The 27,907-nt window shown below is 39.5% G+C and overlaps 1 protein-coding gene across 2 annotated transcripts; it reads left to right on the forward strand.

Annotated features, from left to right (window-relative positions):
* Positions 1-27,678, forward strand: LOC140240898 (TRMT1-like protein). Of its 2 annotated transcripts, none has more exons than XM_072320677.1 (9): positions 1-118; positions 4,008-4,108; positions 6,072-6,540; positions 11,597-11,809; positions 13,287-13,477; positions 16,650-16,728; positions 21,927-22,085; positions 25,373-25,615; positions 26,994-27,678. In XM_072320677.1, exons 1-9 carry the CDS (start codon positions 105-107, stop codon positions 27,136-27,138), a joined length of 1,614 nt encoding a protein of 537 aa, XP_072176778.1. In that variant the 5' UTR covers positions 1-104; the 3' UTR covers positions 27,139-27,678. The 2 variants fall into 2 exon arrangements, with proteins under 2 accessions (XP_072176778.1, XP_072176779.1); XM_072320678.1 differs by lacking the exon at positions 1-118 and adding an exon at positions 5,116-5,487 and having other exon boundaries at positions 4,005-4,108.
* Positions 27,679-27,907: the final 229 nt, after the last annotated feature.

Genomic DNA, 27,907 nt, shown 5'->3' on the forward strand with positions numbered 1-27,907 from the left:
TCAAATCCAGTGAGCTCAAGATTATCGAGGAAAATGGAATCAAAGTCTATGTAGCCAAGAACCATTTATCACCAGAACGTACGACGACGTTTTTCAATCCTAAAATGAGCAAAAACAGGTAAAAATTGTTTTCAGTCCCACTCGTTAGAATTAATGCTTGCGATTATGTTCCGTTACTGCAATCCCTGCATGCTGATGCTGCTTGCTTCTTCTTCTTAGTAGGGGCCAACCGGACACATGGACAGGAGGTGTGCTGGTGTTAAATTGCGCGGAGAGAGAAGTGTGGGGTCTATTAAACGTTAACTTTAGTTGCTTTGCTCCTGGCTAGTCCTGGATGTATAGGGTTGCTGCTTTAAACATGTTAAAAGAGTCCTTGTTTGTGATGTAGGCCTAACGGTTAGTATTGTTAGAAACTCTTGAGTTCCAGTCTATAATTGTTCTTGGAATAAACGAGTATTTAAAACAGTTTTTGTTACTGCGACCAGCCCCATACGCATATCGCTATGCGTATATGGGGCTATTTAGCCTCCCTTTCAGATACGTCATTGTATTCTGGCATAGGAACTACTTCAAACCACATCAACAAAGATAGGAACAGGTTCTTGTAATGTTAGGCCATTTGTTCCATAATGGAGTCTGACGTCTGCTAAGTAGGGCCCCTATAGGGGCCTAGATTCTACATTAAATATACACAGTAGTACAGATACACAGCCCAGGCCCAGTCGCTGTAGCCTCTGTTATAGCGTCTGGTTGGGTTACTACAGGGATGCCAAGTTCAAAAATTTCTTATGAGTGAGATTTTCGTGACTCGGCATCTCGGCGAGCGAATGTGCACGCAAGCGAGGGTGTGGGAGGGGTTCCCTCCCCCGAGGCCTCCCACGGAAGGGAGCTTTTTTAATTTTTAGCTCTTAACGGTTCGATCAGGTGCATACTTAAGTGATTATTTTTTACTTATTTTGAAAGACAAAAGGAAAATATACCTTCAATTGTAACTATCACTTTTATCCTTTGAGCTATGCCCCTTATTATGGGCCCAAATTGCAGACTTTGCCCGTTGCGTGAGAAAAATGGGTGTCATGCGTGAGATCATGAGACAACCCCTAAATGCTTGAGTCTCACTCAGAATGCGTGAGACTTGGTAGCTCTGCTACTACTACTAGTACTTACTAGACTGTACTAGATCTAGTATACTACTAGTGTTACATCTACACCATAATTATGTGGCTTATAAATCTGCGTCGTCTCCCAAAGGGACCATTCTGACTGTTTGACAAGATGCAAAGCTAAAGACTTAGTAGAACCCTTCTAATTCAATTCAAACAATATAAATGTTTACTGGTTGTAATTTGTATTGTAAATTCAGTATAATTCAGTATAGATCTCTAGTATAATAATAAGAAAGAACTGGCGGAGACTATTGCTAAACCCTTGACACTAATCTACAATAAATCTATGCAAGAAAGTAAACTCCCACTGGACTGGAAAAAGGGCACCGTAATACCTCTTCACCAGAAAGGTAGGAGAACACAAGCCTCTAACTATAGACCGGTAAGCCTCACCTCTGTTGCGGGAAAAGTAATAGAGAAAGTTCTTCAAGATGCGATAGTTACTTACTTAGTAATGAGCTACTCTCACATAGTCAACATGGATTCACCCCTGGAAGAACGTGTGCAACTCAATTGAAGAATGGGCACGGTTGCTGGATGAAGGGAAGGTGATTGATGTTCTTTATCTCGACTTCAAAAAAGCATTCGATAGTGTCCCACATGAAAGACTGTTACTCAAATTAGAGGCATATGGAATCAGGGGTAAACTCCTACACTGGATTAGAGCATTTCTGACAGGAAGAGTACAGAGAGTCTTCGTAAATGGAGAATTTTCCAACTGGTCACCAGTAACAAGCGGGATACCGCAAGGCAATGTACTCGGACCAGCCCTCTTCCTGATTTACATTAATGACCTACCACTTGACGTGAGGAGGAGTGAAGTAGCCCTATTTGCTGACGACACAAAGCTGTATAATACAGTGAACACACCAGCACAGATCAATGACCTCCAAGACGACCTAAACAACCTACATAGATGGTCTGAGAGATGGCAGTTGCCTTTTAGTGAGGACAAATGTAAAGTACTCCACATCGGTAAGAGAAATCCTGAGGGAAATTACCACATGCAAGGGAAAAATCTGCAACCAGTAAAAGCCGAAAAAGATCTTGGAGTGATAATTGACTGCCAGCTGAATTTCCATCAACATGTGTCATCAGCGGTTAGTAAGGCATATCAACTACTGGGAGTTATAAAGAGAACTTTCTCACAACTGGATAAGACAACTCTACCAATTTTGTTCAAGACCCTCATTCGATCACACCTAGAATATGGAAGTGTTCTATGGCACAGCAGGTACAAAGAAGATGCAATGAAAATTGAAAGAGTCCAGCGGAAGGCAACCAAATTGGTTCGCGAAATCAAGGACCTCCAATACCAAGAAAGACTTAAGCATCTGAATATGTACTCTCTGTTCTACAGAAGAAGAAGAGGAGACATGATTGCTGTTCATCAAATCATGCACGGACTTGTCAACATCTCACAGAACCACTTCTTCTCCCAACCTACAAGTAGAACCACAAGAGGGCACTGTTTCAAGATTCAAAGAGAACATTCCAGATTGGATGTTCGAAGCAAGTCCTTCAGCAGACGTATAATACAGGACTGGAACAGCTTGCCGGAACATATAGTGGTCTTGTCAACAACTGAAAAATTCAAAAAATATATTGACAAATATTGGTGGGAGCATCATTTTGATCTCCCATGACTCCACTCCTGCGCATGTCGTACTCAGTTAAGTACAGACCAAACAAGAAGCAGTGATCGGGAATTACAGGCCAACGCCTTCTTCCTGTACCAGATGATGATGATGATGATGATGAATAACTTCATGAGATACTTTGGCATGTCTTTCTCATCTCAGTCACATGTGGCTGATGTTTGCTTACTTAGTGTTAAACATAGTAGTGATAGAATACAACTGAAGTCAGTAGGCCTATGTCTATTAAAGTAAGATAATAAGAATAAGATTTTTTTCATGAAGACTTGATGAAGGTACAACACATTGTGACTATATCCCGGCCAAATCGCTGTAAAAACGTGACAGGGCTGAACCAGGATGGTCCACAACACAAAGTGAACACAAAGCGAACATGTTGATCGCATTGAGTTTTGAATTGATACTTGACATCATTTTTGTAACCTCAAACTCAGGAAAAACAATCTTCATTACTTTAATAGACTTCATGTCTGTGTTATCGATATTGACATACACAATTCACAACAACTGAAAACGGCAATGATATGCAACGTGTGCCAACGGTATGGTACATCGCCTTTCACTGCACTGATGGCCATTTTGAATAGTCTAGAGTTCACGTGATCGGAGCTGCACTATGGTCGACAGCGTGACCTTTGAAAGTGCAGCTCCAATCGCATGAGCTCCCAATTATTCAAAATGGCCATCAGTTAGAGATGATGTACCGTTCGCACACGCTGCCTATAATCTTTGTTTTCAGTAAGTTGGGAATTGTATATGTCAATATCGATAACATAGACATGAAGTCTAATTGATAGAATGAAGATTATCTTTATGGGGACTTTAATGAGTTTGAGGTGACAAAAATGATGTCAAGCATCAAAACTCAATGCGATTGACATGTTCGCGTTGTGTTCACTTTGTGTTGCGCGTGGACCATCCCGGTATACAAGCCCTGGCGCGTTTTTACAGTGACTGGGCTGTAGTTATTATGAGGCAAATTGATTGAACAGGCTTGACTTTAAGTCAAAGTACAGCAAAAAGTGTTGTCTGCAGACTGAATCATTGAATTATTTTTTTCCCCAAAAGTGTAGCTTGATTGTCTTATTGTGAAATGAGCAACAATATTTGCTCAAGTGCAATTTTTTAATTGATTTATTAATGAAAATACTGCTCTCAGTGTTGTTGTCTTATTTAATTGCAGAATGCTGGTCCTTTGTGCATTAAGTGCAGCAATCCAGGAGAGAAATCAAGGAAAGAAGGGAACAAACCGAATAAAATGTCTTGATGCCTTTGGAGCAACAGGTAATATTTTGTTTGTTTTGCTTAATTGTTCTTGTTTCCTTAAAAAAGAAGTCTCTGAGTCTTACTGAGTCCGTGCAAGCAGTGATTGTGGAAATGAATGTCTGAATTCTGGACTGTCCCCAAAGATACGAGAAAAAAAGAAAGTCAACAGAAAATGTGATTGTCTTAGGTTATCTATTTGTTTGTGTGGTATAGTAATGTCACAAAGGTAATTAGAATTTGTGGGAGAATTGTGCTGAAAAGTATGGGATTGTTGGGGGGGGGATATATACTATGGTTGACAAGAGAGCAGATATCTATCTACTAACATGTTTACTGGGATGAAAATATTCTTTTATTCAATGCTATGGTGTACTCATGCACTGTTCCCCCCCCCCCACCCTCCTTTCTAGAAGAGAGAATTCAAATCAAAATACCTGCAATTTAGTTTTTTGGTCCTGCCATTGGGTAAGTCTTGTTTGCATATATTAGTTCCAAAATCATATGTGGGATGGCTTCAGGCTAAACCATGGCATACAGGAAACTTTAGGATTCTGTACAAAGTCTGTGGGAATTCGAGAATCTTACATAGAACAATTCTGCAATTCTCCAAGCACCTTCTATGCCTCCCCCCCCCCCCCCAAACAAGACTCTTTCTCCTGTGTGGAAGCAGTAAAGCAGTATGTATTCCCTTTCCTTGGCCAACTACAGTGTGTACATCCAAATCATAAATGCAAGTTATTCTGTAAAACATGATATATTTGCGGCATGAAATTTTCGCGAATTGGAGCCAACAGCCTTTTTCGTGGCATGAAATTTTTTGCGAATTGCCACTGGCGTTCAGTGCATATAGTGTAGTCAAGAACTTTTGCATACATTTTAATTTCTCGAATCTTGGCGCTCTTGAAATTTGTGAAATTAAAATGCACGTGAACATTCCTTGTTTTACAGTAGATAATACATAAGATATGTATGTACATAGAGGGTGCGCTGAGCTGGCATTATATCCTTTTTTTATACACTATAAGGACACCCAAATGGAGTCAGCAAACATCAAAATCAGACCTCAACTTCGATTGCCACATACGTCTACATTTTGGGAACTGGTGATTTGGCTCAGTCAGTTGCGCATCTGCCTCTAGATCTAAAGGACCCGGGTTTGTAACCTGAGTCTAGCCGAGCCATTTTGTGTGTAATTATACTGTCCCCTCTGGCGAGAGGCAAAACACTCTGTCCCTCGGATAGGACATGAAATGGAGGTCCCATGTTTGAGAGGGTCACAACTCACAACATGCACGTTAAAGATCCTGCTCCATTCATTCATCGCACAGAGCAGAGCTAGGGGCGTATAATCCAGTGAAGTGGTCCACCTCACATCCAACTGGACCCCATGTACATGTGTAAGACCAGCTACAGTGTAGTACAGCTTAATATGGGCTATCCAGCCATCTCCTCAGATGGAAATGAAACAAACAAAACAAACCTCATAAGTTGACACTACAGAAACCTGGTGCATGTAAGAAGATCAGGTTCCTGGAAGGAACAGGCAAATAGAAGGGCAATCAAAATTTATTCCAAGTTCTTAATTAGACTACCCTATTTGAATTTTATCATCGAGGTCTTTAATGATTGAATAGCATAAAGCAGGCCTGGTATAAAGAGGTATACATGTATACATGTAAATGGTATCCAATTCTTAAAACTTGTGTAACTTTGAATACCATGCGCACTGGGTGAGTTCCTATTTTCTATGTACAGGTACAGTGTACATGTATGTGGTGTGTCACTGTTGTTTTGGCAACATGCAGATTTTACTGCTTCAGTCCACATCACCTTAAAATCTTTGATACAGACTTTCCCATTTTGGGAGTAAATGCCAGTACATGTAGGTATAATTGGTCAGCAATTTCTACCAATTCTGATGCAAGTAAGATTTTGGACGCTTGTGTTTCACAATCTCTTTTCCTTCCTTTTTGTTTCCCAGGTATTATGGGGCTTCAGTGGAAGATCCATCTTGGAGGAAGCATTTCTGTAACAGTTGTAGACAGGAACCCTGCAGCAGTAAGCAATATCAAGAAGAATTGTGCCTTGAACTCTGTTACGGCTGCAACCAAGCCCTCCTCTTGCCATGGAGAAAGAAATGAGGATGAGGTGGAAGAAGTGAGGATGACAACCAGAGATGAGTCCAGGCACCCCGTTGAGACCAGCATCGAGAGGCGAAAAGAAGTGGATGGCGAGAACTTTGTGAGAACCGAGGTGCTGTGCGGAGCGAGTGATAGGGATGCTGACACTAAGAGCAACATCAATGGAGATCTCAACGACTCTCTGAGATCTTCCCAAAAAGAAAAGAGCGGATTAGCCACTGATGCTGTTCCCACGGCTGCAGCCAAGAAGCTGGAAATCATCTGCGGTGATGCCAATCTGGTCATGAGGCAGAGATATTTTGATTTTATGTAAGTTCCTTAATTCTCAGCGTAGTGTTGTGTAGTGGGATCAGTTTAATTTACTGAGGTACATGTAGGTTTTAAAGGGATGGTATGGTTTTGGTTGAGACCTGATTTCAGGTTTCTACCATTTTTTGGTCAGATAATGAGAAACCTCCCATGAAATATGAAAGAGCATGTAATTCCACGAGGAATAACGTTTATTTGATGAAAATTGGTTTTGAAATGGCCGAGATATCCCAAACAGATTGATTCTAATAAAGTGTGGGACCCACATTTTATTACGATCGCTTTGTTTTACTTTGTTTTTGGATGTTTCAGTCATTCCAAACCCTATTTTCATCAAATAAACTTTGAATTTCTCTTAAAGTGGTATGCTCTGTACTGTGTCATGTGTTTTCTTGGTATCTTGCAAAAACTTAGCCCGTTCAGGACGGATTGATTTTGCTACAACACGCAGTTCCCATAGACCCCTGCCCGAGTATACTCGGGACTCGTCCTCAACGGGTTAAAGCCCAATTCTCATCTCCCCCAATACTGTACCATCCCTTAAAAGAAATATTATGGCACACAGTTGAGTATACAGTTGAACCTCTCGTATCCGGACAAGTCGGGACCGGGGCTCATCCGGATAAGGGATTTGGCCGGATACGGGAGACTCAATGCTTTATACATGTACATAATATACATACACATGTACAGTAGCCCATTGTAGTACCACATGTAGTAATGTGTATACTGCAACCTATTCATTGTTACACTCAGTAACTGACCCCAAAATAGAGGTTCGTGTTTGCAAGAAGGAAATCATTTTCTTTTATAAATTCTTGGGATTATTTGCCTAAATAATTATTAAGAAATGTATCAAGTATTTGTAATTCATGTGTGTTTGTGTAGGAGTTCTCAAGGAGTTGGGAATCCCCCTTTCCTCCCATAATTATTTTTTTAAAAAAAATCACGGCGAGATTGCGTCCGTATAATAGAGAGATCCGGATAAAGGGAGGCCGGATAAGAGAGGTTCAACTGTATTTTGGAGAGCAGTTTATTTTGGAGAGCAGTTTATTTGAGAGGTGTCTGACAGCATGATATCTCTCTTCCAGCATCAAATTCCAAGTCTTCTTGCATTTTACAGAATCATCACTTCATACACTAAATTATTTACATTGGTTACAACACACTATGAATGGGCGAATGGGTGAATGGGGTGGAGTTTTCATGTTAAGGGTTTTCAATTAGGCAAAACTTTGGTTGTTAAAGAAACAAAGGCGGGACTAGTTTTAGGAAGGAGGTAGTATTCCTGGATTTTTATTCAACAACAATTCTAAGTAATCAATGGGGGAAGGGCGGGATGTTTGGGTTGGACTCGGCCTGGTCATAAATTTAGATGGAGCTACAACAACTTTCACCATTCTGTTAATATGGTCATGGTATATTCGAGGGGTGATGAAGGTCGGTGACTCACTGGATGAGGTGGAGAGTATTGGTAGGGGTCATTGACTGGCCTGAGGTGAAAAGATACATGTATATCCTGTCATCACTGTGGAATGGGAGGGAGTAGTTATAACGTGTACCATTGCACAGCACTAGTCATAGAAGTGATCCGGTAGTGTGGCTATCTACAGAGTGGGAAGGCTGGCCCAGCTCAGTATTCAAGAATCCTCGTAATGAATTGTGTACAGCTTCATTACTGATTTTTGTGTAAAGTACACACACAGTCGAAAAATCTGTCCAGGAGTCGACCATTACTGATGAGCGTGCGCTTCATTGAAAATATTTGCTGACGGATGCTATTTGTGGTTTTCAAATGTACCCGAGTGGGCAGCAAATGAGTCACGCTACCCATGAATTCCCACGCTGTTGGGTCTTCAACACATTGAGGACGAGTCCCGAGTTTACTACACATAGGGCAGGTGTCTATGGGAGATGCACGTTGTAGCAATTATTATACTACCGTCCTCATCAGGTTTATGGATGGTATAGTTTTGGTTGAGATTGGGATTCAGATTTCAACCTTTTATGAGATAATTAGAAACCACTTTATATAAAATATAAAAGAGCATACAATCTAAGAGGAATTAAAAGTTTATGTAAAGGAAAGGAAATTCTCTTTTCACTGGTTTTTTAAGCAGACAAACCAGTGATGGTCGCCACTGTGCGGCGCCCAATTCGATATCACAAAAAAAGTGAAACAAAGTGGTCCTAATTAAAAGAGGGTCCCACCTTTTATTTTGATCACTCTGTCTTGGATCTCTCAGCTATATCAAAGCAACTTTTCATCAAATAAACTTGGAATTCCTCTTATAATTATACATATATGTTATTTCACATTTTATAAGAGGAAAGTGTAGTTGTACTAGTATACTTTAAATACTAGTACTAGTGTACATTTGTTCACTTTTTATGCCTCCGCCACGAAGTGGTGCCGGAGGCATTATGTTTTCGGGTTGTCCGTCCGTCCGTCCGTCCGTCCTTCCGTCCGTCCGTCCGTCCGTCCGTCCTTCCGTCCGTCCGTAATGAATTTTGTGGACAAGGTAACTATCGAAACCTGTTAAGGTATCCTAATGAAACTTGGCATGTATGTGTATTAGGGGGTGAAGTTGTGCCTATCAACTTTTGGGTGCACATGCTCAAGGTCAAAGGTCAAAAGGTCAAGGTCAAATACATACAATTTCACTATTTCCACCATATCTATTGAATGCCTGAAGATATTTTCTTGAAACTTAGTGTATACATGTATTACCCAATTAAGATTCTCTGGTGAAAGTTTGGGTCATGAGGTCAAAGGTCAAAGGTCAAAAGGTCAGGGTCAAATACATAAAATTTCACTATTTCCACCATATCTATTGAATGCCTGAAGATATTTTCTTGAAACTTAGTGTATACATGTATTACCCAATTAAGATTTTCTGGTGAAAGTTTGGGTCATGAGGTCAAAGGTCAAAGGTCAAAAGGTCAAGTAAAAATATTAAAACTTCTTTTTTTTCTCCGTACCTTGGAAAATTGTTCAAGGTATCTTCATGGAACATAGTATGTACTGACTGGAAGTGATTATCTAGAGAATGTAGGGTTCATGGGGTCAAAGGTCAGGGGTCAAAGGTCAAGTGCAAGACTTCAAAATTTTACTATTACCCTCATATTTATGCAATGCCAGCAGGGTTATTTTTTTACACTTGGTGTATGCGTGTGTAACGTAATAGAAATTCTCTGGAAAGTTTTTTTTTTTCTCTTTTTGCCTCAAAGGTCAAAAGGTCAAAGATCAAGTGAAAGTGCTGAACTAACTTTTTCCTCCATATCTCGGAAGTGGCTCAAGTTACCTTGAAACTTAGTACATATTCATGTTCTACCTGAAAGTAATTATCTTATGAATTTTAGGGTCAAGGGCCAGATGAAAATGGTAACAATTTACTATTCAATTCAGAAATTGCACTTTTTCTCCACACCTGTACCTTGAAAATTACTCAATGCCTAAATGTATGAATGGGTCAAAGTCAAGATAAAGTCCTTAAATCCCTAGATACATGCTCTCTTATTCATCCAATTAAACCTACGTCAAGGAAGGTGAACATTCAACACATTTGTGACAAACTTGTCATTCCAATATTTTGCCAATTTTGTGAACATGTAATCACACAGTGTCCACACTTCCTTCTAGACCTATTGGGAAAATCATGCATTATGGCGGAGGCATACCAGTCGCCAAAGCGACATTTCTAGTCTTGTATAACTTTTTTTACTTTACTCCCTTTTCTGTTTCATTTTTTTTCTTCTCATGAATTCTGGCAAGTTGGCGGACCAATGTTCACAATTATGACAACATGCCACAGAAGTAGATAGCGACCCCCAGAAAACAAGCACAGTGTGCCTTGTTTCCGAGATGGATGCTGTGTTGCTGCTTTATTATGTTGCTCTGGTGTTCAGTGGAGAAGTAATCATACACAAAATTGTCTTCTAGTCATACTTTTGTAAATGAATCCTATGGCATAAAGTGTTTCTTATATAATATGAATATATGTGGGTAATTCCATGAAGTTGGGGCAGTGTCCATGTAGCATCGTGATATTTGAAAAATACATTTCAGCATAACTCAATATTAATGATGCTATACATTTATTGTTTGTAGGCTTTACATTTGCATTGAGGCCACACATTTTCCTGGAAATTTTGTGCCATTTAGACTCAATTTTGATAAAGTTATTAAACAATATGTAACGGTGTCCTGTAGCATCGGGACGTGTCCATGTAGCATCGTGATATTTTAAAATTTGGTCCTAAGAGACAAATTATGGCAATTAGCTTGACCAAAATTTGAAGCAATATGCATATGTACTAGATTAGTCAGATAGCTAAATATCTCAAATTTCCTGTACACAGTTTTAATTCTAAAAGAAAATTACAAAATGTATCACGATGCTACGCGGTGTCCTTTTTTGTTACATTTGGTGGACACTGCGTAGCATAGTGACACATTGTGTAATTTTCTTGTAAAAGTAAAAGTGTGGAAAGGAAAGTTAAGATATTTAGATATTTTTAGATATATTTCTGACTAATCTAGTAATTATGCATATTATATCAAATTTTGGTCAAGCTAATTGCATTAATTTGTCTTTTAGGACCAGATTTTAACTATCACGATGCTACATGGACACGTCACGATGCTACAGGACACCGTTACTTTTTTTAAAGATAACTTCATCAAAATTGAGTCTGAATGGCACAAAATTTCCAGGAAAATGTATGGTCTCAATACAAATGTAAAGCCTATAAACAATATATGTATAGCATAATAAGTATTGAGTTATGCTAAAATGTAACACTTTGTGCCCCAACTTCACGGAATTACCCACGTACATAGTATCTTGACTATTAATATTGTGAGTTTATACTGACCTTTTTTTTTTTTTTTTTGGTGCACTACTGCCATTTATCGAAATGACTGATAAAGTTAGAATTTTTGAACTTTATTTTTAGGTGGGTTGTGTGTGTTGCCCTTTCTGCTTGTAATTGTTGAAATGTTGAAACGTTGATTTAAATGTGGTTGTCCACATCTGCTTGCCATATTCACCAGCCATTTAGATCCATACGGATGTGCTACACCCTTCCTGGATTCTGCCTTCTCCAACATCAGCAGCGGAGGAGTCTTGTCCATCACGTCCACTGACACGGCGGCTCTCTACGGTCAGTGCCCTCAGGTGACCAGGAGGCATTACGGAGGCCAGGTTGCAAAGTGCGAATACCTGAAGGAGCTCTCCGCTAGACTGGTCGTTGCTGCGGCTGTCAGGTATCTGATTTTAGCAAGATGCTCTGCTCTTTACCCGTTGAAGACTAGTTCCCAGTATACTTGGGCAGGTGTCTACGGAAAAGCATGTTATCACATCCGGCACTGTGTTTTTAAAAGGGAGGAGGGCAAGTTTATATTTCTGGTGGCACTTCTGGGTTTCATCAGCTGACAGGCAAAAACAAAAACAGAACAACAACAACAACAACAACAACAACAAAACAAACAGGCCTTGAGTGCAGTTTTTCTTGTGCCACTTCCTGGGTCAATCAACTAACAAGCAAAAATATTTAAAAATGTAAAAATATTCTTCTGGTGCCACTTCCGGGGGAAAAAAAAGAGGGGGTCCCAAAGTGGTCAGACCCTATGTATTCTTATAAAAGGCTCCTTCCCCCCAGCCCCCACTTACGCCGGCCCTGGTTATGTAGCAAAATCGGCCTGTCCTAAATCCCAAATATATAATATGTGACTGCCTGGCTCGAAACTTGTAAAAATAGGCCAAAAACAATATTCACTTTTCCGCATAGTTTTAAAAGAGAAAGTTCTAATCTTGAAAATGATTATGACTAGTTAAAATCGGACCATCCTAACCCATTCAAAAAGTGATTGAAGTAAAAGAGAGCTGGGAGGTGCAGTTTCATAGAAAAGGAAAAAAATGATATAAGATTAAGACTGATTGCCTCTTTATAGTGCACCCTCATGTAATTTGTAGTAAATTATATAAAAGACAATGTGCTTTTTCAATTCAAAGGATTCAATTCAAAAGTGATATCATTTTTCAACAGAATGTAAATTAACAGGGTATGCAAATGAGATGACAATACAGTAAAATCATTTGGATCATTTGGCAATTGATATCTTTTTTAAACATACATGTATATGCTTGACATAGCAATGTAGGTGAGTTTAAGACATGCTAAGGACAAAAAAGGAGAGACCCACCACTTTCTCCTAAGTAAGTCTCACGAGATTTCAGAACAGAGTATAATTGTGGAATGACCAAGGATTCTACTGAATTTTAAGGTCACTCTCTGATCATTCGACCCCCAAACCTGCATTAGAGAAGAATTGGCTATGTCCCTGTATAATGGTCTTTTTAAAAAATTTTCTTTTTTTTCCCCTCTATGTTTTGGTCATTTGTTGTACCCGTGCTCCTCTCCTCAATCTGTAGCTCGATTTTAACTGGGACCTACGCTCGACAAGCTTGCTTTTAAGTAGGTTCCTTCATATTTCTTATAGCATTCATTCTCAGATTCCAACTTTCATAGATAGACCACTGTGTTTTATACATTTGCAATATTCTATGTCTCCTTGCTTGATGTCATGTATTTCATTTTGTAATGTTATGCTTCCTAGCTGGATATTATGTATTAGTTAATTTTGTTATATTTGATGTATTTTTTTTGTTGAGAAATATGAAAAAGAAATTGAAATTGAAATTGAATTTGAAATTGAAATCATCCATTGTGAATGTCGTCAGGGCTGCCGCGAGGTGCAACAAGGGGGTGGAGGTCCTGGCCTGCGTTGCCGTGGAACACTTTGTTCTGGTCATCCTGAGGGTAAGGAGAGGTGCTGGTCAGGCTGACCGCTCAGTTGGACAGGTCAAACATGTCCTGCACTGTCAGATGTGCAAAGTGAGGTGCTTTGTGGACAACTCCCTCACAGTACCAAGTAAGGAGCCTGAGACATTTTTCATTATACAAATGACGCACAGGTCTGAGTGCATCAGTCAGAATTGTGTGGTAACTGTGGAATGCTTAACCCACGAGGCGAAGCTGAGAGGGTTTAGGCTAAATTCCATAGTAATAGTTATACAGCATGCACACAGTTCCGACTGATGCACGAAAAGACATGTGCGTCATCTGTGTTATAGAATGGGGACAATTTTCTTGCCAAAAATCCATTTTTTCAGTCATGTTCCTCAATGGCAAATTTTCTAGATGCATTTCCTTTTGGCTTGCCATAGATGTAAGCCTGAAAATCATGCATCCAGTACTTCAAAACCATGCATCCAGTAATTATTGGATGCATGGCAAAAGTGCTGGATGCATGATTTTTCAGCCAATAGGCATCTCGTACTGAGTGCACGAACGCTTGCTTAGTGTGCGAACCTTTGTTACAAGTGCGCATACTCTTGCTACAAGTGCACGATAACATGTTTACCACTGTGAGGCAGCGTGTGGCCAGTAAAAAATCCACACACAGTTCTCGACCAATGAGATAGCAGCAAAGTGTACAATCCATGTAGTTTGCTTCCCAATAACTTCCAGACATTTGAGCAAACGACCGCAATATAATAAACAAAATTGTGCGCAGCAGCTTCAGTGATGCGGAAACTACCAAAAGTTTTGGTCTTAGAAAAATAAAAAGAACTGCCCCCCAAATATGAAAAATGCAAACATGTAAGAGAGCGCAGAAGATGGGCAATTTGCGCTTAAAACAACAGGAATAGATCTCATGTCACAATATACATGTCAGAAACTTCTCAGAGTTTCAGCCGCGTGGTCATACCACACAAAACTCCACAGCATTTTGCGAGAGGTGAGAAACTTCACAAGTACATGCAAGAAGTTTTTCGCTGGTAACTTCTCGAGAAGTTTGCGGTCATGCTGCCAAAATTACGAGAACCAAAATTCCGGATAGTGAAATTACGCATAGTTTCCCGTTATGTGGCCATGCCCATAGTGTAGGAGAAAGAAGAACATAAAAAAAAAACAACAAGTTTTTGAAGAATGATTTTCCACAGATTCTGGTAGTGATTTCCTTATACATGCTGCTTGTAGGTCCAAACCCATTGATCATATGCAAAGTGTACAGGGACTTTACACTTTCAAAGGGAACTGTGTGTAATAGTATTAGTGTAGTGATGATTTTGATTACAATAAAATTTAAGATTTTGATTACGATAATGGCAGTGATAATGATAGTGTTCTAATGATAACATAATTTCATCATCAAACAGTTTGTGTGTACATATTGTCAGGTATTACTCATTTAGCAAATACACAGTATGATATCATTTGTCTGATTAAATCTAGGGCACACCAAAGAATTAAGACCATGCAACTATTATTTTAATAAAAATACATAATTAGACAAGTTTGGGGGTTTCTATTGTATTGCATTCTTTACTGGCAAGAAACAGGTGTGCCATGTACAAAAAAAAAAAAAAGAGAAAAACTTGAAAGATGAATATAAACGTATCCCAGTGACATTGGATATTAAACTAATTGGTAAAGAATGTGACTGATGATATTGCTGTTGCACAATGCACGCTGAAAATATTCATCTGATTGGAAAATTAACTGGATGAGCGTTTGTTTTATCACAATCAGTGGAAATTACCTTTTGCTTGATAAGACTTTCGCCAGCTGGATCTGCAGGCTTCTTCAGATCGAGCGCTGTGAGAAGGACTTTCCATGAGCCGACGTAGATGGCGCATGCCGATCTGAGAGAATGGGATCGTATATTGATGATAGTGAGTATTGCCTCAGGTCTCGGTTTGGAAGGCTGGTTTCCCTTGTTGTTTGCGAATGTGAATGGCTTCCCTTATTCAGCGTGAGGTTTTCCCAGAGTCTCTGGCTAGGATGGAACACTTCTTCCAGTTGATGTGGTGGTTTTCACTGGCCACATGGTCGCTGATGTCCAACTTGTGCATGTGGGAGGTGGATTCCTCTCTTTTTCCTCTTGTGAAGTAGGATGCACTAACTGTGTCCACCTCTTGTTTGTGTTCATTTTTCCTGGTACCGAATTTCCTGGCTGTTTCTCCAATGTAGCTTCTTTCGCTGTTCCCACATGGAATCTGGTAAACTACCCCAGCTTGGTCATCAATGGATCTTTTGTCTTTTGGGTGTACTTAGATGTTCCTGAGTTTCTTGTGTAGCCTGAATGCTGTGGAGATGTGGTATTTATGGTAAATTCTTTGCAAGGCCTCCAAGGTACCCTTTACTTATGGGATGGTTACCAGCTTCCTCCTCTGATTGGTTGTTTTGATCTGTCAGTTCTTCTTGGTTTGATTTTCCCCCCTTTTTCTTTTGGTTTTCTTGAAGGACCATCCAGGGTATCCACATTTCCTGAGAGAGGACTGGATGTATTCTTCCTCTGCCTTCAGGTCTGCCTCCTCAGTGACGATGCAGTGTGCTCTGTCCATGAGTGTGTGGATAACCTCTAATTTTTGGTGGAGTGGATGGTGTGATTGGAAGTTCAGGTACTGTCCCGTGTGTGTCTTTTCCTGTAGACAACAATCTTGGTTTTGCCATCCGGTCTTTTGGTGATCTTGGTGTCCAGGAAAGGGATGAAGCCATCAACCTCTAGCTTATGAGTGAATTTGATGATGCCTGTGTCATCAACTTGGTCCAAGTGTGCCTTGAGTCTGTCGACTGTGTCCGCTGGAAGAAGTGTTCCATCCTAGCCAGAGACTCTGGGAAAACCTCACGCTGAATGAGGGAAGCCATTCACATTCGCAAACAACAAGGGAAAACCTTCAACCTATACCTGGGGCAATACTCACTTTCCTCAATATACGATCCCCTTCTCTCAGATCGGCGTGCGCCAGCTACGTCGACTCGTGGGAAGTCCTTCTCACAATGCTTGATCTGAAGAAGCCTGCAGAGCCAGCAGGCAAAAATCTTATCAAGCAAAGGTAATTTCCACTGATTGTGATAAAACAAACGCTCATCCAACTGTATTTCTAGCATATTGCCGTATTCATATAGGTGGTTTAGATTGCATGGAATTTGTTATCAGCACGATATTTCGATTGCAAAAAATATCTATTGAGCAGCTATATTAGTTCTTTGACATTGCTGACATTGTTTGTAAACACACTTACTTCCATGTATAGGTAGCCTTTACCCCTTGTTGCCATGCTCATGTCATCAGAACTCACCAGGAAAAACAGCTGTACTATTGGGACCGGTTTGGTAAGCTGTGGTGTTTAATATACAATGTTTATTTATTAGGAAAATTCTGTAGTCCCGCAAATTGGTTTACACGTAGTGTAGGTGTGAAGACATGGACATATTGGGGTGCTGACAGTACAGAAGGAAATAACTTCTAAAAACTTGGGAGACTCTCCACAAGGAATTATATGCCATCATATTGTACACATACTGTATACGCCATATATTTAGCGATTCTAAATTTTTGTGAATCGGGACTTCCCGACGATTTCACGAGTGGTTAAATTCGCGATCATGGGGATACGTGGAGTGCTGCACTGAACGGAGTGAAATGTATATATGTGTGCATCACATTCATATCAAGATCAGAGTCATTATTTTTGCGTGTCTCTAATTTCGCGTGTCTTTAATTTTGCGCGTCTTTAATTTCGTGTATAGCACCTGACCTGACTCACGAAATTCGCGAAAATATAAACCTCACGAAATATTTGGCGTATACAGTACTTTGCAAATACACTTATCGAGTTACCGCAGTGGAGTGTTTAACGCTGTTGAAAGATATTTTTTGTTATAATAATAATATCAGAAATTAAATTGAAAGCAAGGTCTTTGCAGATGTTTCTGATATTTATCATTTCTGTTTCATACTGTGGAAATAGATTAATTCGTTACCGGCACACAATCCCTGTTGTCAATAGCTAAACTCATGTATGGCTGTAGGCAGGTTAAATTTGTACAGTGATACAACATTTACTCCAGATACAACTCATTTGCTCCGGTCTGAGGGTTAGGGTTATGATAGGAATTTAGGTTAGGGTTGTGATAGGATTTTAGGTTTAGTTTGATGTGAGGGTTAGGATTATTAGGGTTATGTTAGTGGGTAGAATTTATGTTTTGCTTAGCATGCAGATAACTCATGGGAGCAGTTGTCACAGGAGCAAATGTCGTGGAACCATTGTGTACACAAATGTCAAATGCATTTTAAATCTGACCGGATTAACAAGGTAAACCAGAAAAAAAAAAATGCCCTGAGCTGTCTGGGTTGTGTACATGTACCTATCTGTAGCATGACCTAACCAGGAAAATCATGCAGTCATTCAGTGCAGTAGCTTGCTCAAAAGCTGGAGTTTTCTTGTTGTTGTTTGTTGGGTTTATGCTTGTGTGTTTGTTTGTGTTGTCTGTTTTTCTGTGTGGCGAATTGCTTACAAAGCCTTAAGATTAGGGATTAACCTCTATAGTATACAGTATGTACAGTGCCGTATAAAATAACTACATGATAACTAAACTGTAAGTGCAGCTAAAAGACAACATTCCCCTTCTATCGGAGCTGGAGGTTCTGTACCTCCTGCCTGAAACCGTCAGCAGAGCCTGAAGTACATTGTACATTTGATGAGGACTTCTGGTAGAGAGTTCCAAAGCCTTACGGAGTTGAGAAAGAATGGTTTCTGGCACAGTAGGGTTCTTGCAAACGTAATTGCAGACAGTGGTGAGAAAGTAAGCACAATATTCATATCTTCCCTCCATTGGCCTGTATAAATATGCCTTCATTTGTTTAATAGTTAAAAGTAGCACATTCTTTTGTTGTTGTTGCCTACTTCTCCACCTAAATGAAGACACCTTACCTATTGTTTTTTTTATGCACATTTTCTGAATTCATAGAAATGTGGTGTAAACAAATTTTAGATGTACAAAAATTGTCAGTCATTTTCATTTTGCTCTATTTGTAACGGTGGCATTGTAGTTTGTAGTTTGGAGTGATATCTTGACAGCAATTACCCACCCCCTCCCCCCCCCCCCCCACCGCTAAATACTGGTTAGTGGTAAGGTTAGAGTAAAGATTAGGGTTAGGGTTAGGTTTAGGGTTATGAGTTTGGGTTAGGGTTATGATTAGGTTCAGGAGTAGGATTAGGATTAGGACCAGGGGAAGGGTCTGGGGTAATTGCCCAGGGGGTAATTGCCCTAGACCCCTTGAATGCAATATTTTGAATGCAATATTCTGAAAATCATATGACATGATTCCCTTACTCTTCCACTTTAATTTTAGATATTGCATGACTCATATAAGTATTTGGCTGCTGGGATATCAATGATTTTATGAGAGCACTAAATCTGAATCTTTGGACATGTTTCTTTTCTGTTGAAAGTCAGAAAATCATGGCCCAGAAAAACGCTAATTTCTTGCCTCTCTTTTAATCATTTAGCTTCTAAATTTTGGTTGATGATATACAAAACATCAAACTCCAAAATTATGTCAAAAACAAGAATTAGATGGTTTTGGCGGATTTTGATGACCTGACTTCAAACTTGGATTTTCTCGGCTCAGCCGTCAGCGACTTTCATATCCTTTTGTCGTGGTAGGTCACGCATTATCTAATACCTACTCACTGAGCTTTTACACCCCCCCCCCTTCATTTCTTGTTCTTTGTTGTTTGTTTTCAGTAACATGTCTATTTATATGCTCTTTGTTTCTGAATTTGTCTAGTTTTGCTCATTTTTTTGTTTTGTTTTTGTTTCTTTGTCCATTTGTCTGATCTTTCCATCCAGTTGTCCAAGCTTTATTTTTCCTCATTTTCCTTATTTTATTTCCTCTCTGTCCAAACTGTGCTGAGGTCAAGAGACCAATTTTAAGACAGAAACCATGCATGTAGAAGATTTCTTCTCTTGGCCTCATTAGGCCCCCAAGGGATTCTTTTGTTTTGTATTGTTTTCCTTCTGGCAGACATGCGCTTCTATATTTTGTTTTCCTATTCGATTAATGGTAGTTACCCGGCTACATTTTTTTTTTTTTTCCATTCCCACTGATGATATCCTTGCAAGCTATATGCAGCACAGGGCATATTAATCTAGACAGACTTGACAATTATGCAGTAAGGGGTGACTGGCACAGTTATCGTTTGTCATGTGTCATGCCAATTCTCAAGTTAACAGTTAAGGCACCTAACTTCCAGTACCATTTTCTTTCTTCCACTACAAGATGCCTGCCATTTAGCAGTCACATGTTTTGCTTGCTTTCATGTGAGATTATTATGCTGCCTTCGGAATGCAAATTCTCCATGCCAAGTTTCCCCTATTCTTTATGAATTTGTAAGAATTGTTGTGTACCTTTATCCCCCTCCCAAAAAGAGGAAATATGAAAATCTGTCTTCACACATACAATGTAGACATTTAGTTTGACTGACTGATTGATGAGAAAATATAAGTCTTTATGTTTCATTGATAATCCTTACTTTTATTATCCATCATAACCCTACAATTTCTCTTATTTCTTTTTTTTTCACATAGAAAGACTCCATAAGCACTTTCCAATTGCACTGTATGTCAGAATGGATTCTTACGAGGAATTGTGATCAAAATACACAGTGAATGCATTAATAGTAATATCTTTGACCAGTTCCTTTATGATACACTAGTCTGATGAAATTCTATGGGATTTAAAAGTAGAAATTAGTGAGGTTGCCACCATAAAGTGAGATCGTGGATAAAAGAACAAGCTCACAGTAACCTTTACCAGGCACATTTTTCGCTTTTTTAAAAGCAATTCCGTCTGTGTACCACATTTATTTCCTATCAATGGGTTTGCGTGTGAAATTTGTGCACATTTTCATTGGTATAGAAAGGGATATTATAAAATGGGATGAGACATCAGTGTAACTTTTTTAGCTCACCTGAGCCAAAGGCTCAAGTGAGCTATTGCGATCACCCTTCGTCCGGCGCCCGTCGTGCGTCGTGCGTCGTGCGTCGTCTGTCGTGCGTAAACTTTTTACATTTTCATCTTCTTCTTGAAATCCCCAAGACCGATTTTCATCAAACTTGGCAGGTAGCATCCCTAGGTGGTTAGGAACTCAATTTATTATAATGGGCACCATGCCCCACCCAGGGGGCCCCCAGGGGGGCCCAAACCCCCCAAAATTAAGAAATCTGTAAAAATCTTCTTCTCTAGAACCAGAAATGATAGAGCTAAGTTAATACTATGAGTTAGTACATTGATGACTGTAGTTTCAAGTTTGTTCATGGCAGAATCAGGGGTGCCCCCCTTGGGACCCAGGGGAGGGGGGTGGGGAGGGGTCCTAATGGGGCCTAAATTGTACATTTTCATCTTCTTCTTGAGAACCCCATGACCCACTTTCACCAAACTTGGCAGGTAGCATCCCTAGGGGCTTAGGATCTCAATTTGTTAAAATGGGCACCATGCCCCACCCAGGGGGCCCCAGGGGGGGCCCAAACCCCCCAAAATGAAGGAGTCTTTAAAAATCTTCTCTAGAATCAGAAGTTATAGAGCTAAGATAATACTATAGTGAGTACATTAATGACTGTAGTTTCAAGTTTGTTCATAGCAGATCCAAGGGTGCCCCTCTTGGGGGCAGGGGGGGGGGGGGGGGGTTGGGAAGGTCCAATGGGGGCCTGAATTGTACATTTTCATCTTCTCCCTGAAAACCTCATGATGGATTTTCGTCAAACTTGGTAGGTAGCATCCCCAGGGGGGTCAGGATCTCAATTTGTTAAAATGGGCACCATGCCCCAACCAGAGGGCCCCAGGGGGCCCCAATCCCCCCAAATTAAGGATTCTTAAAAAATTTGGGCCCTTATTGTACATTTTCATCTTCTACTTGAGAATGCCTGGTCAAATTTTAGTAGAGCTGTGAATAATTTTGATTAGTGACTGCGTGAAAGGTGAACTTGCGATACTCAGGTGAGCGCTAGACCCGCGGGTCTCTTGTTTCATAAAATATTTGTACACTGTTGAAACTTTCAATTTATGTTTGTCTGTTCAAATTCAATTAATACACTACTAGTGAAACTAGCAGTGTGTATTTAGTGACCTTTTGGCAGTCATGTAATCTAATCAATGAATTGAGTATTTGATTTTAATGCCGTCAAAAGTAGCTCTATCCGTATGTGTATAGATTATTACCAATTGGCGGTCATGTATTCTACGTACATGAATGAAGGAATAATTAACAGTTTCTTCAGATATATTGTATATGCCAGACAGCGCATCACGGACTGCTAATAGCTGGCTGAGCCAAACCTAGGCTCTTGGTGAAATGTGATGTTATTCACATACGTGTACATATTGATTCATGTCGCAAGGGTTTTGCCATTAAAAGTGGAGGGACCCCCCAGCATTCTAGGTTTTGCTTTCCTGTGGACAATGAAAGGGGCTCTGTTGACATGCTAGGGGTTAAATAAAAGCATTTGCTGTTCTCCCATTCCTTTAGGTCAGGTGGTATCTACGACCCAGAATTTGTGGGTGCCATGAAAACGGCTGGGACCGCTCTTTACCGGAAGGGCAGTCACGTTCACTTGCTGCAGACTCTGTACAGTGAAGCGGTATGTTCCTCCTTGCCAAGTCACACCGACGCCACCTCTGCTCCAAGGTAAGGACGGCAAGCTCTTTTTTACCCTCTCAGGCCTTTTCTCAGTCACATGCTAGTATGAGAGAAAAACCTTCATGATTTCAGCCCCCCCCTTTTTTTGTTGTTGTTTTTGTTTTTATCCATGTTCCACTACACCCCCTTCGTTTCACGGTTTTCATCTCACGTGCCTTGAATTATAAGTTATTCCATGTATGTGACCCAGTATGGCGAAACGCCAGATTCATTTCTGTTTTAATGTATGGTCGCGTATGACATAGTCTTGGCTCACAAATAATGCCATATTGTTGAGTATGGACAAGTAAAACCCAGTGAAACATCTCCAGTTGAGGTGAGGACTTATTTTGTTTAATAGAACAAAGAAGAAAAAAGTACAAAATATTCAATATTTGTGATTGTTCAAGCAATTTAGCAAGAGCAGTACCACATCAGGCATGGCGCAAAAGATTGAAATTACAGGAGTGTATGATTCCATAGTAGCAATTTTTTTTTTTTTTTTTTTTTTTTGGGGGGGGGGGCACTTTTTTTTTTGCACCATACAAAGGAAAACATAAGGTGTCACCACTCTGGACCCCCCACTTTCTTTTTTACCCTGGAAGTGCGTAAATGGCACTAGAAAGAAATGGATAGAAACTCTGAAGTGTGGTTGCTGTAAGGCTTTTGTTTTTTTGCTGAAGACTTTTTTTTTGTTTTTTTTTGCTTGTAGCTGATGAAACCCAGAAGTGGCACCAGAAGTCTGAAGTGGGCCCCCCACTTTTGAAAGCATGGCACCAGCCATGGAAAAAGGCTTGGCAAGTTCAGCCAAGTGTGTGGGCACATAAAGCATGATCTTACTTTGTACACTTGGAGAGCAAAGAGCAAAAAAAACAAAACAAAACAAAACAAAACAAAAAACACTCACACACACAAACAAACAAAACAAATAAAATTATTAGTAGATTGTTAGTCCTTGTAATACTGCCTTAATGAGTGTGCAAACTTTCAGCTTCATCTGATTAAACCTTCAAAGGGGTTTGCTGTGGTATTTAACTTCCTGTCTTTTCTCCCATTCATTGCACAGAGAACAACTGGATGAGATTAAGCACTTGAATAGACTACAAACTTTATAAAAGGATACAAAAACTCTCTTCAATACTAGAACACACTTTTCCAGAGGGTGCACTTCCCAGTATTTCAATAGTTAAAAGTAGTCCATTATGTTGAGATGTATGTCATTTAACCCATTCCATACGGGAACCTGGCGGCCGGTGTAGTCAGTCTATGGGGATTTCAGAATTCAGTATGGTACAGGTTAAAAACCTAGTGGAAACTGAAAGTCCATGTCTTGAGAGTTTTTGGTGATTGTTTGATGCAGGGTCACAAATGGTAATTGTAACAGCAGAGTTAACTAGCAAAGCACTATGAGAGTGCAGACCTCTGCCAAGGAGCTTATTTCTACCATTGATCTTGTTCTTTCATAGAAATCAGTGATCCCCACCCATACATACATGTATACATACATGCTGAAAATTGCCTGATTTCTAAATATACATGTAAGCCTTTTGTTACATCATCAACTGCGTGGTACGCCTCGCCTTAGCAGAAACTAAAGCTCGCACTTTAGTACCCATCTGCAAAACTCAAAAAATGCGCAGCTGGAACTTCCAAGTTCATTGACCCTCCCTGCCAAAATGTCAAAAATCCTTTATAAAATCCATACAAATTCCCAGGGTCACTACCAAAATTTAATCATCTGCTCCATGTGTCGTTCTCAACCTTTCCCTGTAAGTTTCATCCATATCCGTTCAGAGTTATTTTGCACACAGACAAAGAAACAAACCAACCAATCAACAAACAAACACAAAAAAAAAGAAGAAGATGAAAACATAACCTCCTCCCTTGACAGAGGTAGTAATGAGTAGGTAGTGGTTCCCTCTAAAGTAAGGACAAATTTCATCCAAGGTTTGCCTCCAGGGATAAGATGTTTTGCTCACCTATCAAAGGAGAGGGTTCGATACCTCAAGGGAATTAGTAAAGGAGATCCTGTATCCCTTTCAAAGATGCACATTATTTCTGAGAGGTCCAAACGTTACACTTGAATGACTCTTTCATGATGCATGAAATATTAAAGTCAATATGGGCAGGAAATAATCATTAGAGTTGTCTGCTTCTGGCAGACCCTTCTCATATTGTGTTCATTAGCTCATCAAATTCTGTTTAATGTCAAAACAGAAACAAAAACCAAACAAATGAGATATTGAGAGTCCCAATATTTTTTTTTTATGTTTTCTTGGAAGCAAATTTTGTTTGATTTCATATGTGCAAAGATAATTTATGAGAAAAAAGGAACAACAATTTGTTAGCTCTGGAAATTTGCCATATCTATCAAAATGCAAAGATCTGAGCAATGAGGAAATCTTGAATCATAATACACTCTAGTTCTATTTATGCTACCAAATATTATGATTGTTTTCATGGGTAGTAGGTATTGAGCCAGCTGTTGTTTTTGTTTTTGTTCATTTGTGGACTCATGCATTGGTCAAGATGTGTAGTGCCGCAATCTTGACCCAACTCCAAAAATTTGATGTATAACACTGAACAGTATGTGTACACAATACCTGAAGGCACAAATGGTACTGCATGATATGTGTCTTCATAGTTACATTGTACGTAGACTGAAGTTGTAAATTCTTTTTAGTTGCCAAGAATAAAATCATTTATAACTGAAAGTGGTCACAGAATTGAATAGTTGAGTGGATTTGAAATTTTGCTTTTTTGAAAATGTTTAAGAATGTTCATTATAATTATTTGTTGTTGATTTTTCCCAATGAAGCTTATCAGCATGTTGTTCAACTATCAAATTATGTGTATAGTTTTTATTTTAATAAGCAGAACATTATATTTTTTGTGTAATGTGTGACTGTGTATGCAAGAGTTGAATGGCTGCATGAGATGAGTATGTGGGTTTATCTGTGTGGATGTGATGTGCATGCGTACATGTGTGTATGTGTGTGTGCATGTGCGTGCGTACATGTACGTTGATACGACTGTAACTATGGATATCATTTTAAAGTGATATATTTTGTATGAACTGTTTATCATTTTGATGTGATGCTGTATATTTGTTATGTTAATGTAAGTGGTATTTGTCATTGTTGAAATGTTCATTCAATCTATGTGGTTTGATGTAATTGATATGTTTTTCAGTGTGATGCATTGTAATTTAGCCTTCAGACTACAACTACATGTATGCATGTTTGTTTCCATAAACCATTATCAACTCAAAATCAAATCAAATTTAAATTTGGCAGGACCGAGGGTGCGAAGTCCAATGAGGAAACCGCCACAGAAGGTTGTGATGTTGCAGAGCGCCCTCTGGCTGCTCACACTGCACAAGAAGATGTCGGCGGGGCAAGAAGCGTGGAGAGCGATGAGGAAGACCTCCAACCAAAGCCGAAGAGGAGGAAAGAAGGATGGGAGGAGGATTGCGCTGGACAGCCGGCTTTCTTCTTCAGCATGCCGTTGCACAGCGTGAAGGACACAGACTGTCCAAAGTAAGTTTTCTCATGTCACCTCTTTGCGGGGGCTTGTTTCATCGAAGGTTTCTGTAGTACTGAATCAGTTCTCATTCTGACAAGGTTCAACCGTCTTGTTTTTTGAAAACTTGGGAACTCCTATACTGAGTAGGGACCTTGGCCTATTTACGAGGTAATTTCAAAGAAAGTCACGTTCATAGCAGCTTCTATGGCTTCTAATCTCCTGAAAATAAACCAAAGTGATTGGTTGTGTGTGTGCCGTCAACCATGTTTCCTTGCTCTTAAGCCATTCCATCTCACGTGATACCTTACTGCTGTTTGTTGCTGTATCTTGTTACAAAAAAAAAAAGTTCTTATTCTGTAGGTTTGTTCTCCTGAAATGCACATGTTCCCTGTTCACTGTACCTGTTTACCTATCAGTCAGAAAATGAAATAGGGATTGTTTGTCCAGTCATTTGTTTTTCTGAAGGTCCGTAAAACCTAAAATGAAACAGGGTTTGTATTTTCCGAAGGTTCGTTAGACCTAAACTGAAATAGGATTCATTTTTCCGAAGATTCATTAATCAGAAACAAAATAAGGTTTGTCATTCTGAAGTTTTCTTCAGCCAAAAATGAAGTGAGGTTTGTAGACCCAGAACTGAAATAAGGTTCGTTATTAAATCCAAAAATGAAAAGAATGTGCATAACAACAAACCTTTGAAATGCAACAAACCTTTTATTACTTTTGGATTATTGAACCAACGGAATAACAAACCTTTGGAATAACGAACTAATCTTTTGGTACTATGACTTATGTTATCCTTGTTTACTTCTTTATGTAGAGCTGACGAAAATGTATTTCATGTAAATCCTTTGATGTTTATAAATAAGTAGTTGTTGAACCTGCATAAGTTTCTGTATTTGCTGAACTGATTGTTGTAAATTGACAACACATTTTAGAAATCTGGGGTTCCTGTTTGTCTCTGAAATGGGCATTGTTTTGTTGTTAATTTCTGTCCGATATTGTGCAGATATGATGATCCAGTATGAGATATGCAGTGAAAAATTTGGTTGTGCCAGATGAAGATTAGATGCAGTTGAGTGTGTTGGTGAAATAGTTATTTGAGCACAATATATCAATTCAAAGCAGTGTGTGATTTTCTTCCTTTTTTTAACTTCAAAATATTCTTAGACTTTGAAAATATGGACTCACAGCCAAACTTTGTCAATACTTCCAAATGTTGACATGTTTTTAGTTTCTTCGCAGTGTCCTGAGATTGCGTACCTACAGCTTTATCATGCTAACCTGGTGATGGGTCAGAAGTGAGGTTACTCCTTGAGTAGAGACCTGCAGAATGGCAACCATAAACGATTAGTATATAAGCTGTATGTGCTAATTTCCTTACGGTGTCTTCAGAATCAGCCACCTGATCAGCTGTCTCCAGGAGAAGGGTTTCCGGGCTAGCCGCACCCACTTTGATCCACAGGGTGTGAGGACGGATGCAGGACTGGCCGAGTTCCAAGCCATCTTGAGGAAAAGCTCTACTCCCACCCAAAAGTGATGTCTTGGACGAAGAAATTTTGACAATGAGAATAGAAATATATGTACATTTGAGACCACCCAGCTAAAAAACCCATAGAAAGTAGTTGATTTTTATTCTCTGTAATGGACACAAATACAATGTATGTCATTTGGGTCGACCGACTCAAATTTTTTAATATTTGGCTTAAAAATGCATGAGAAAACATTCTTTTATTTACCTACTTTTAAGATTTGATAGCTTAAATCAAAAACAGAAATGAAGATATCAGCAAACTTTCAAACAGGTGCTGCTATCACTGAGAAATATATCATATTTTCAATCATACTTCTGCACTGCACGCCTGAGTGACCCTAGTCTTTAACCTGTTGAGGACGAGGCCCGAGTATACTCGGGCAGGTGTCTATGGGAAATGCGTGTTGTAGCAAAATCAGTCCGTCCTCAATGGGTTAAATCCTCTTTTCTTCTGTCTCTGTGAAACTGAACCATCTAACTCTCTCATGTAAATGTACCTTTTTTTCTTTTTTTTGGATAAATGGGTAAGGATTGGCCAATTTTTCTTTTAAAGATAATAAAAAGTTTTGGTACCTCAAAAGCTTCCCTGAATTTCCTTGTCTTGGTTTGTGTTTCAGGTTAAAGTACGTTGTCTGTGAGAATTACTCGCCCCAAAGTGCTCTCATGTCTTAGTAATCATGCAATAATGGTTTCGTACCAGAGCCGACGCTGTACAGCGTCGATAAATATTGTACGAAACCACTGACTGCGACCAGCAGCGTGCAGCCCATTGTAC

Source organism: Diadema setosum, chromosome 17, assembly GCF_964275005.1.
Source record: "Diadema setosum chromosome 17, eeDiaSeto1, whole genome shotgun sequence".
In the NCBI taxonomy this organism is placed as follows: Eukaryota; Metazoa; Echinodermata; class Echinoidea; order Diadematoida; family Diadematidae; genus Diadema; species Diadema setosum.